This window comes from Acomys russatus, chromosome 1 (genome assembly GCF_903995435.1).
Source record: "Acomys russatus chromosome 1, mAcoRus1.1, whole genome shotgun sequence".
Lineage (NCBI taxonomy): Eukaryota > Metazoa > Chordata > Mammalia > Rodentia > Muridae > Acomys > Acomys russatus.
The window spans coordinates 118,681,096-118,693,283 of NC_067137.1; the positions used below are offsets into that span (position 1 = coordinate 118,681,096).

Genomic DNA, 12,188 nt, shown 5'->3' on the forward strand with positions numbered 1-12,188 from the left:
ATAGCAGGCTTGTAGGGGATGGTGGGTAAGTTAATGTATTTCTGTAAGTTTTAAGAATAGCACCTAAGGCTGGGCATGGTGGCACACGCCTTTAATCCCAGCACTCAGGAGGCAGAGGCAGGTGGATTGCTGTGAGTTTGAGGCCAGCTGGTCTAGAAAGTGAGTCTATGAAAAAAAAGAAAAGAAAAGAAAAGAAAGAAAGTGAGTCTATGACAGCCAAGGCTACAGAGAAACCTTGTTTTCAAAAACAAAAACAAAAACAAAAGCAAAAGAATAGCAGGGGCTGGAGAGATGGTTCAGAGGTTAAGAGCACTGTCTGCTCTTCCAGAGGTCCTGAGTTCAATTCCCAGCAACCACATGGTGGCTCATAACCATCTATAATGAGATCTGGTGCCCTCTTCTGGCAGGCTGGCACCCGTGCAGGCAGAACATTGTATACATAATAAATAAATCTTAAAAAAAAAAAAAAAAAAAAAGGACAGTACCTGAGCCATAGCCAAGCATGATGGCACAGGCCTTTAAACTCAGCACTGGGATGCAGAGGACAATGGATCTCTGTGAACTCCAGGCCAGCCTGGTCTACAGAGTGAGTTCCAAGGCAGCTAGGGCTACACAGAGAAACCCTGTTTCAAAAAACCAAAACCAAAAAACAAACAAACAAACAAACAAACAAAAGAACAGCACCTGAGCCAGGCGTGGTGGCGCACGCCTTTAATCCCAGCACTCGGGAGGCAGAGGCAGGCGGATCGCTGTGAGTTCGAGGCCAGCCTGGTCTACAAAGTGAGTCCAGGACAGCCAAGGCTACAGAGAGACCCTGTCTCGAAAAACCAAAAAAAAAAAAAAAAAAAAAAGAACAGCACCTGAGGCTGGGTGCAGTAGCACATGCCTATAATCTCAGCACTCTGGGAGGCAGAGGCAGAGACAGAGACAGAGGCAGGCAGATTTCTGTGAGTTGAAGGCCAGTCTGGTCTACAAAAGTGAGTCCAGGATACAAGAGACTATACAGAGAAACCCTGCCTTGAAAAACCAACCAACCAAACAAACAAAAATAGCACCTGGGTAGTATGAACAGCCATGGGTGGTCAGCTGTAGCAGCAGCCTGCATATCATCAATTCTAAGCATCTGCCCACATGTGTTACTAAATCTGGGATCATGGTGTGTATTGCAATAGTAAGTGCCTTGTAAATCCTGCGAGCTACTTTCTCCTGACTTTAACATCTAGGGTGCCTGCTATGACTGGCGAAAACTCAGACAACAGAACCCCTGCCCTGTGAAAGATACTCAACATTCATGTTAAAGGCCACAGACTTCTATCAAGCATTTGCATAAAAGGGCTTATCATTGTAAATCTGTATCCCTTGGAGTTTAGAAGCAACTTACAAAGACTGTGAGCTAAGCTTAATACTGTAACCACTGGCCACTGGTGGCCTAGGCCTTTAACTCCAGCACCCAGCACTTGAGAGGCAGAGGCAGTTAGATCTCTGAGTTCAAGGCCAGCCTAGTGTATAGAGGGATAGCCAGGGCTACACAGAGAAAGAGAGAGGAGAGAGAGTGTGTGTATGTGTGTGTGTGTGTGTGAGAGAGAGAGAGAGAGAAACAGACAGACAGAGAGACACACAGAGACAGACAGAAAGAGACAGAGACAGAAAGAAGACAGAGAGACCGAGAGAATGTAAGCAGCAGCAGCACGCAGAACCCCTGCCCTGGTCATGACCAGCCTGTAAACACCACTGGCTCCTTCCCCATTTTGGAAGTCCTGCAGGCTAATGAAACACCACTTTCTTCCTACTATTTTGCTGTAGGTTAACACCTTTGACAAGAGGATCATGGGAATAACAGTGGCCAGCTTTACCTTTGGGGAACCTGAAGGCCATTTTGTTAAAATCACTGCCTCTTCATTTGGGCCTGTCACAGTGTCTGGGGTTGAGAACTTCACCTTCAGACGATACCATGTACTCACTTCTGAACTTGGGCCATGAAGCTTAATTATCTGTGCACTTCTGACTGCTCCACCCCAAGAGTTTCTGCCTTACAATAACCCCAGGTCCTATGAAAAGATCTGAGGACTCGGGTGTCCATCAGACTTGGCCACCTGGAGAATAAACTGCTTTTGCAAAACTTTCAGTGACTGGCACCCTGCACAGCAGGCGGATAAAATATGCCTGCTTGGACAGCTGTCAACAGTGAGTGTGTTGTTCTAACTATGCCTTTTAGTCTCTGTAGGTAAATATAAAAAGAAATGCTTCCGTTTCTTCAATTATATGATCCCCCAGCTTCTGGGAATTAAAGATACTATTTTCTTAAGACAGGGTTTCTCTGTGTAGCCTGGGCTGTCCTGGACTCACTTTGTAGCAATCCACCGGCCTCTGCCTCCTGAGTGCTGGGATTAAAGGTGTGCTCCACCACTGCCAGGCTAAAGATACTGTTTTCTAAACAAAGTTTTTTCAAATGTCTAAACACACAGCAACACAGACGATTCTCTTTCCCTTGAGTACAAAGTGTAACTACATCACACCCTGGCAAGCAAAGTAAGGTTTCTAGCATTAAGTGTGAATCCTTCAGACACAGAGAGAACTGTTGCTAAACAACCAAAGGAAGTGATGTGCAGGCTCCCTTCTGATTTTGTTTTTGAGGTATGGTCTCACTACGCAGCAAAGGACTTGCTGACTTCTGGATTCCAGTCCTGCTTCAGCCACCTGTATCCTGGGACTGCAGGTGTGAGCTGCCACATCTGGCCTACACAGATTCTTTAAAATGAAAATGCTGGAGGTGGGTATTGTTAGGTGGCCTCAGTTGTTTGAGGTGATGGTTTAAGTCATCTCTGATGCTTTCACCAGTGCCACTACAAGTAAGATGGTGTTCACATGACTCTACAGAAATTGTTTCTTCCTTTTTCATTTCTTTCTTTCTGCTTTATTTTACTTTTTTCCGTACTAGGGATTGATCCCAAGGCCTTTCACATGCTAGACAAGTATTCTACCACTGATACTTTTTTCTATAACATTTTGAGACAGTCTTGCAACTTAGCCAAGGTTCCTTCCTCAATCTCTCAAGAAGCCTGGATTACAGGTTGTGGTCCACCAGGCCTGGCAGCTGTTTTGCTTGGTTCTGTTTTTCATTTGTCTTTGAGGTATCATGTGCTCTGTAAGACAGATTATCTCCTATAATGCTCTCTTAGCTGAATTTTATCATGACATCTAACATAATCTTAAAGTCAGACTCTCCAGGACATGTGCTCAATGAAGGCCAAAGCTCTGCATCCTGGCACCCTCAGGTCCCTCTGCAAGTATCCGAGGCCGTAACAGGTCATCCCAGGCAAGCGAGCTTTCCTGACCAGTGTTTTTTACACTGCTCAGAGGGAAGGAACGAGGTGCATCCTGGAATCTGAGATGTGTCAGGCTCCAAATGCAAAGAGGGAGGATCCTTCATCATGAGAGGCCAGGGAAAGCCTGGGTTTCTGGGTTTCTGCTGAGCAAAGAGGCGTGGGGATTGTGAAACACAGAACCCTCAGAGTGTAGCCTTGTGAGGAGGGCTTGCCTTCAGCATGAGCCTCACCCAAGTCACAGGGTCTCCTAGAAAGCTGAGGCTTCAGCCGTCCCTAAGAGGTGGTCAGAACAATGCCTTGCATGCCACTGCAGCAGCCTTGTACCCCACACTACTGTCGCTACTACAGCTGCCAGAGCACTGCCATCACTACCAGACATATGTCACTACAAACATTTGTCCCAAGATCATCTCAGGTTACCTTTCAAAACACTCTACCTACCTCGTAATAGCTCATAAATATTCATGTCCATAAGTTCACATATTAGTGCAAGAGAACCAGACTTTCTGTCACTGCAGAAGAAAGCAGGTTTTAAATACTTTTTCTTGCCTTAATCAGAAAACATAGTCAAGTCTCTTAATATGCATTTGTACACTTTTCTGGTCAATGAGGCATTCCCATAAGAAACTATTATGGCCATAATATTATTAAAACAGCACAGACTTTGACTTTAAAATCAACATTTAAGCTAAAATTAATCCAAAATAATATTAAAACTCTAAAGCAAAGCTATAAAACCACCTTTAAAAAAGGTATTTCCCAAGAAGAAACTTGATACCCTGTGAGCATATAAAGGGGGTTGGAAGTCCCCTTCAGTCATAGTCATAGGGGAGGGGAGTAAGGGCAAAATGGCAGGGAGGGAGGAATGGGAGGATACAAGGGATGGGATAACCATTGAGAGGTAATATGAATAAATTAATAAAAAAAGAAAAAAAAGGTATTTCATGAAAATAGAACATCAATTACTAGCAGAAAGAAAAAAAGAGCCTGAAAGTTGGTTAACAAAACAACAGGGAATGAATTAGCTTATGCTTTGTGGCAGATGCTCAGTTTCTCATTTGTTTGTTTTGCTTTTTGAGACAAGGTCTCTCCATTATGTAGCTTTGGCTGTCCTGGAACTCCCTCTGTATACCAGGTTGGCCTTGAACTCATGGAGACCCACCTGCCTCTGCCTCCCAAGTACTGGGACTACAGGTGTATGCCACCACATCCGGCTGTGTGTTTAGTTTGGAATGACCTATGTTACTCCACTGTAATCAGGATAACTTACAATAGGGGCAAGAACAAAACAAAAACAAAAAACAGAGGAGAGAAGAAAACAAGTGTTGTCACTCACATGAGGTCCAGGTCTGACACTGATTGGGTCAGAGGCCCTGGACCACCAACAAGCTTCTCCTGCTTTTACTCAGACCGTAAGCAGGGAAACTACACTGCCCTGTGTGCTGCCCTGTGCCCCTCCCATCACCTATGCAGCCTGTCCTGGCTCACAGACCCTGGGACTGAGCACATTATAATTGAATGCTGGCCTGTCACATGTGGCAGAGCTGACTTCCAAGAGTAATGCAGGTCAAGAGGCCACACAGCCATGACAAGACGTATCATTTTGATTTTAAACTCTGTTGTCCTGTGATTGACATCTATTATACTATAGTTGGCAGGTGAGTTCTTTCAAGAATTTGATAGGCCAGGCTTCCCGAAAGCTACAGCATGACTTCTACACCTAGGGACACCTTCTCAGACTAGCAAAGCAGCACCAACCCACTGAATGGCAGGTCTTGCAGCCTAACTTCCCAGCCCACTGAGTTTAGAAGCACAATACAAATAAAGGTTAAAAAAAAAAAAAAATCAGTAGACAGCAGGGTCAGGGGCCCCAGGACTGTGCTCATGCTCTGCCTTCCTGATTGACAGCTACGGGCTGTGCTTTCATGAGAAAGTAATTCAGAGCAAGGCATGGAGACCTGACTGACCTACAGGAACCAATCCTTAAGGACACAGCCTTGGCAAACACGGGAACACCAAAATGAAGGCATTTTCTTATTAGGAATGAGACACAATTCACCTAAATAAAAATCTGAAGTAAGATGAAGTGTAACTGTCACGCTCTCAGCTACAAAGTAAATAACCATGATAAAAAGAAATTTAACCTTCAGTATCAAGTTTTTGGCTTTAGATAACTTTGAAAGTTCAAATATACTTACAAAACCACATCATGCAAGGTAAGAATGTTTGGGTGTGGGTTCAGGCGCCTCAGTGCTTGTATCTCTCGCAGATTGTTCACTTGCTCAATACTATTATGTAGGCAAAAATGTACAACCAATTTACAATTAGGTCAACTATAAAATCAGAGTTATGAAATCATTTATTTTCCATTATCAAAATGTAAAACCTCATTCATTTGTATTTCAGGTAGTTAATCAAGTTTTCTTTTTCCCATCAGAAACTGAAATTAAGCATAAATTCAACATACACCTTCATTATCTTACAAAGTTCAAGTTTTTGTTTGTTTGTTTTTGTCTTGTTTTATTATTTTTAATGTCTATTTTGTTTTTTTGAAATCAGATATGTGCTAGGCATGAGACTAATATGAGAGACATCCCAGCCCTAAAATCAAGGCTTTTATCATTTAGGACATACAGTACAAGTTTTGTCATTGAGTCAGCCTTGGTGGTACACGCCTTTAATCCCAGGACTTGGGAGGCAGAGGCAGGTGGATCACTGTGAGTTCGAGGCCAGCCTGGTCTACAAAATGAGTCCAGGATAGCCAAGGCTACACAGAGAAACCTTGCCTCAGAAAAAAAAGAAAGAAAAAAAGAAAGAAAAAAAGGAAAAATAAGTCTTGTCATTTAGTATCACAAAAGGATTTTTGGTTGTTTCTTTTACATAGTAAAAACACAGAAACATATAAAATTCTAATTAAATGTATTAAAAAGGTTTATTAGTAATTAATGCTAATAAATAAAATTTACTAATCAATTTATGAGAATTAGCCAACCAAACAAGGTGCGTACTAGCTGAAAGTCAGTGTTTGAAAGTTCTGGGGACACACCATTCTCCCTATCATGGTGAGAGCCTGTGCTTTCCTGGCATTCCATTACCTAGTGACAGGTGAGTCTACACCAAGCTTCCCGTAATGAAGGCCACTGTGCCTCACACCACTCATACCTCACAGCCCACCTAAACCAGTGCACGGGCGTGAGGCTGGCTGTGGCTACCCTCTACAGAAGAGCTCCTTCAAGAGACCATGCCGTGAGGAGCCATTGGGTCACACCTAGCCAAATGGCCCAACGTCTCAGAGACTTCCATCTCTGAGATGCCAAAAGAAACTAGGGAATCTATCTTCCTGTCAGCTGGCTGAGTTCTGTTCTACCCACTTCTCCTGTGTGGTCCAGCGTGGTCCAAGAGGCTATACCTAATAGCACGTGAGTACAGTTCTGCTTTTTCCTCTGAAATAAGTATGTTGAGCCATGAAAGATGCTACCCAGAAAAAGACCCAGGACCCTGGGCAAAGTCCTACAACTAGCAAGATCGCACAGCGAGGTGCAAGCTGGAAGGCTGAGCAGTAGTTGCTCTCCCACGAGCCAACAGTGGAAGCCACTAGACTCTAAGAGTACTTTTGACTGCCTTTCCCCGTTTCCTCCCCGGCCCATCACAGTACCCAGAGTGTTAGCAACATGTGGTCCAAGACAACATCTAGAAAAAGCAGAGGCCACACTCTGGAGCCAGGCTGAACTGGCACAGCCCTTAGGTACATCAGGATGTGAGGAGAGGGCCAGGCAGTGCACAGGAGGCGCCGAGCAGCAGCTGCTCAGCCCCTGCATGGAAGCAGTCAACGTTTGAACTGCAGTAGCTGCACTGGTTCACTCAGGATTTGTGTGCTTTTATACGTGCTCACTGGTCCCCGGCTGAGTACCTCCTGCTCACCAACATCCTCTGCCATAGCAAAAGTGCCCCAAGAAATGCTTTTAAAACACAAGCTTCCCACAATGTATTCTACACAACTGGACTTATCCGGGAAATGTTTTGTTAGTATTGTTATCACATTTATCATATGTGTGTGTGTGTGTGTGTGTGTGTGTGTGTGTGTGTGTTTACATGCATGAGCACGTGTACATGCACCTCTGCTATGTACAGTTAACTTGAAGGAATCACTTCCCTCCTTCTACCATGACTTCCAGTGACTGAACTCAGGTCATCAGGCTTGGCAGCAAGCACCTTTACAAACTGAGCCACTTCCAAAACGCTTAAGAAACAGGCCTAACCTAGTCTATCCTAGAAGGCAAGAGTTTAAAGTTGATATTAAAAGTTCCCCAAAACCTTATAAAATAAAGAAAGCAAGTAGGTATGATGATGCGTACCTAAATCCCAGTACTTGGAATGTGGAGGCAGAAGGATCAGGAGTTCCCAGTGAACCTAAGCTACACAGTGAGTTCAGCTACTTATGGGGTACATGAGGCCCTGTCAGAAGAAGATGGAGAAAGAAGAGGAGGAAGAGGAGGAAGGGGAAGGAAAGGAAGTAGCTTACCTTTAATATGTTCTGAACTTTTTAGTCCCAGAATCCTTACACACAATCTAGGCACCATCCTGTAGAAGGGGGTTCCATCCACGTACAGTGGCGCACGCCTTTAATCCCAGCACTCAGGAGGCAGAGGCAGGCACATCTCTGAGTTCCAGGCCAGCCTGGTCTATACAGTGCATTCAAGACCAATCAAGGCTACACAGTGAGACCCTGTCTTAAAACCAAAACAAAATAACAACTGGGATCCCAAAGAACACCCATCCAGACCACTCTGAGGGACACAAGGCATTACATTTTTGGTGGGGAGGGGAAGGTAAATAAAGGAATTAAGGTGAAAGGAAGGAACAAAAGAACTGTGTAGAAGCTTTCTTTGTCAAGCTCATACTACTGATGGACACACACCCATCAACCCTTCCCATGATCCCAGGGGAAGGAAGCACTCCGGCTCTTTGGTTACGATGTTGTGGTGGTGCCGTGTTATGGGAGGGCATTTTCATGCAAGCACGTAACGTACTTACCTGTAACACCCACACCTCTACAGCCACCCTGTTCTCTACTCCCTCACCTGAGTGAGTCCCCTAGATGGTTTCTTTTCTACTTTGGTGTTACATATAATTGAAGACATCTAAATAAATCTAGAAGCCACAAATGAGAAAAACAGGTCATGTTTGTCTTTCTGAGGCACTAACTTACTTTGCTTGTTACGATTGTCTCCAAGTGCACCTATGTCCTCCTGTAAATGACACTTTGCTGTTCTTCATGGCTGGCTGGAAACACTCCCTCATGTCTATGAACTATATCTTCTTCCTCCACTACTCTGCTGTGGACGACACGAACCCTGACTCCCCAGCTTAGCTCTTGTGAGTAGAGCTGTGGGAAATCCTGGTGTATGAGCGTCTCTGTGACACGTCCACTTGCAGCCCTTCAGTACACCTAGACAGCGTGTAACTGTTGTCATATGGTAGATGTGCGTTTAGTTTACTTGTGGGGCTTTGTTGTTGTTGGCTTACTTATTCAATTGTTTTTCTTTTTGGTTTTTTGTTTTGGTTTTTCAAGACAGGGTTTCTTTGTGCAGCCTTGGCTGTCCTACACTTGCTTTGTAGACCAGGCCGGCTTCAAACTCACAGAGATCCGCTTGCCTCTGTTTCCCGAGTGCTGGGATTACAGGCGTGCAGACCCACCATGCCTGGCTGCAGAATTCACTTTTGTCTGCATCATTGCTAGCATATATTTCATTATTTCTTTCTTTTTTTTTTTTTTTTTTTTTTTTTTGTTTGTTTTTTTGCTTGCTGGAGAGCAGGTCTTACTATGCAGCCCTGGCTGGCCTGGAATTCAGTATGTAGACCAGGCTGACCTAGAATCAGAGATCTTCCTGCCTCTGCCTCCAGAGTGCTAGCATTAAGGCAAGTGTTACCATGCCTAGATAAGGTAGTTTTTTGTTTGTTTCTGTGGTTTTATCATGAGTGCACTATGTTCATAAATTGCTAAGGTAAGAATTCTTGGAGTTGGGGATGCTGTTCAGTTGGTGGAGTGGCTGCCTAGCAAGGCCCCAACTTCAGTGCCTGCCATCACAAGAACCCATTCAATTTACAAAATTATTATCTCCCTTTTCTTTGTTTTTTTCACTTATTCCAAGAAAATAAAGGTTTGTCAATGCAAAATAAAATAAAAGATTGTCTATTCTGATGTCAAATGTGAACACTCATGGCCCAGGAACACCGACACAGTTTGGCTGAAATACCATGTCCCAATGTGGTAATAGTTTCCTGAAGTTTTTTTTTTTTCCTCCTGTGCAGCCTTGGTTGTCCTGGACTCACTTTATAGACCAAGCTGGCCTTGGACTCACAGCAATCCACCTGCCTCTGCCTTACAGTGTTGGGATTAAGGGCGTGAGCCACCACACCCAGGTTTCCTGAAGTTCTTATAGCAAGAGAACAAAAGAAAAAAAATTTTTTTTGGTTTTTCGAGACAGGGGTTTTCTGTATAGCCCGTGCTGTCCTGGACTTTGTAGACCAGGCTGCCTCTGCCTCCCAAGTGCTGAGATTAAAGGCTGCACCACTACATCTGTCTCCAAGAAATCTTTTAACCAATTTTAAAATACATTAGTACCAGGCGGTGGTGGTGCACGTCTTTAATCCCAGCACTTGGGAAGCAGAGGCAGGTGGATCACTGTGAATTCGAGGCCAGCCTGGTCTACAAAGTGAGTCCAGGAAAGCAAAGGCTACACAGAGAAACCCTGTCTCGAGAAAACAAAACAAAAACAAAACAAAATAAAAATACATTAGTGAAAAGATGGCTAACACCTACATCAGGTGGTTGGTTCACAGCCACCTGCAACCCCAGCTCCAGAGGATCTGGCCCCTTTTCTGGCCTCCAAAAGCACCTGCACACATGTGATACTGTGCAAGAGTGCTCATCCACAACACGGCTGCTCTGGCAAGAGATCACATCCAAAGACCTTCTAGGTCTTCGTGATCCGGCTGGAACACAGTCACACCTTTAATCCAGGAGTCAGAGGCAAGCAGATCTGAGTTCAAGGCCAGCCTGCTATAGAGCAAGTATCAGGTAAAGAAAAACGTAGGTCCAGGTGTGGTGATACATGCCTTTAACCTCAAATAATGAAGGTAAAGTTAGTTTGTGTAGAAGGAAGCACCCATGTTTGAAAGTGCTGTCTAATTGAGTGCAGAAAAAGTGACAAATCAGTGAAGATTTGACAGAATAGGATTCACCCAACTCTCATGATAAGAAGAGGAAAGGGAAGCTACTTAAGAGGCAGTTTTACAGAGAGAAGAGGCAGTTCTACCGGGACAGTAATAGAGAGATAGGTTGTAGAGGGAGAACTCAGGTGAAGATAGAATGAGCCAGAAGACTTGAGCAGATTGCTGAGTTAGTTTGAGGTGAGGCCAAGCAGAGCAACTCCGGGCCAAGAGAGAAGCCAGATTGAATAAGTCAGCTGGGAGAAGATTTTGAGCAAGAACAGCTGAACTGAACTAAGAGCTGAGAGCTCAGAAAGAACAAGTAGGGGTGAGCTTACTAAGCAGTAAGTCTCAGAGGCTGAAAACATTCTAGGTTTAGGCTAGATTGTACAGAGAGTAGAAGCTTCCAGGACTAGACCTAGGATACCAGACAGAGACAGTAATCCTCTGAGACAACAATTGAGACAGGCAAATGTAAGACACTTTTAAATGATACACACACACACCCAGGCACACATACATACACATAAAATAAAAACACTAGTGGAAACATCAGGTAGGCAGGCCACAGCAAAGCAAAGGGATCTCTGCAACAGTTGCTATCTGATGAAATTCTTACTTTGGTTGGTGGAAGCTAGTCTTTTATTGCAAAAAGGATTTTTCCTAATTGTAAAAGGGATGTTTGCCTAAATGAAAAGATGGGTAACAATGCTACTGAGGAGGCTAACAAGTACCTGGCATGGTGGCTCACACCTTATCCCAGCACTCGGGAGGCAGAGGCAAGTCACCTGCTGTGAGTTCAAGGCCAGCCTGGTCTACAAATCTAGTCCAGGATAGCCAAGGCTACACAGAGAAACCCTGTCTTGAACCAGGTTAATAACCATTTGTAACTCCAGTTCCAGGACACCCAATGCCCTCTTCTAGCCTCTATAGTTGCCAGGCACACACAAATTCAGACATACATACAAGCAAAACACTCCCACACATAAACAAAATGACAACAACAATAACCACAACCACAACAACACAATAATAATTATAGGGGATGAAGAGACGGCTAAGAGCACTTGCTACTCTTGCAGAGGACTGGGGCTCAGTTTCCAGCACCCACATGGTGGTTCACAACTATCCATAACTCTAGTCCAGGGGATCTGACAGTCTCTTCTGATCTCTGCAGGTGCACACCCGTGCATCCAGGCAAACACTCACACACACAGAGTAAGTCTTACTGTATAAGAAGAACAATAAAAACCAAGAGAAGAAAAGACTCTGCTTCAAACAGGGAAGTTACCCAATTTCCCCGTAATTTCTTTGCATGTTTAAAACAGTAATTTCTTTGATATAAAAACAAAACCATTGGGCTTAAACCCTCTTACTGCAACATTTCTTGGTTACAGTGAGATCAACAATTATTCCATACACAAAAACTTCTGAGTCCTTGGTGTGATGCTCCCTGAGAAACCGACAACTCCAAGACTTTCCGAAGCTGCTGTGTGGGACACAACCACAGCATAAGAACTCTCACCCAGGACATCTTAGCAATTAAGAGCACCAACTGCCCTTCCAGAGCAAGGCATGGAAGCCAACAACTGTCACTAGTTCCAGCTCCAAGGGTATCCAGTGTCCCTTTCTGACCTCTATGGGCACTGC

General features: G+C 44.3%; 1 protein-coding gene across 1 annotated transcript in view; it reads right to left on the reverse strand.

The window, feature by feature from the left end:
- Window positions 1-12,188, reverse strand: part of Mok (MOK protein kinase) — a 34,663-nt gene that overhangs the window by 13,565 nt on the left and 8,910 nt on the right. The window contains exons 3-4 of the mRNA XM_051151657.1: window positions 5,525-5,614; window positions 3,768-3,838 (exon numbers count right to left, since the gene is read on the reverse strand). Of these exons, the coding sequence (XP_051007614.1) occupies window positions 3,768-3,838; window positions 5,525-5,614 (161 nt within the window). The remainder of the gene's footprint in view (window positions 1-3,767; window positions 3,839-5,524; window positions 5,615-12,188) is intronic.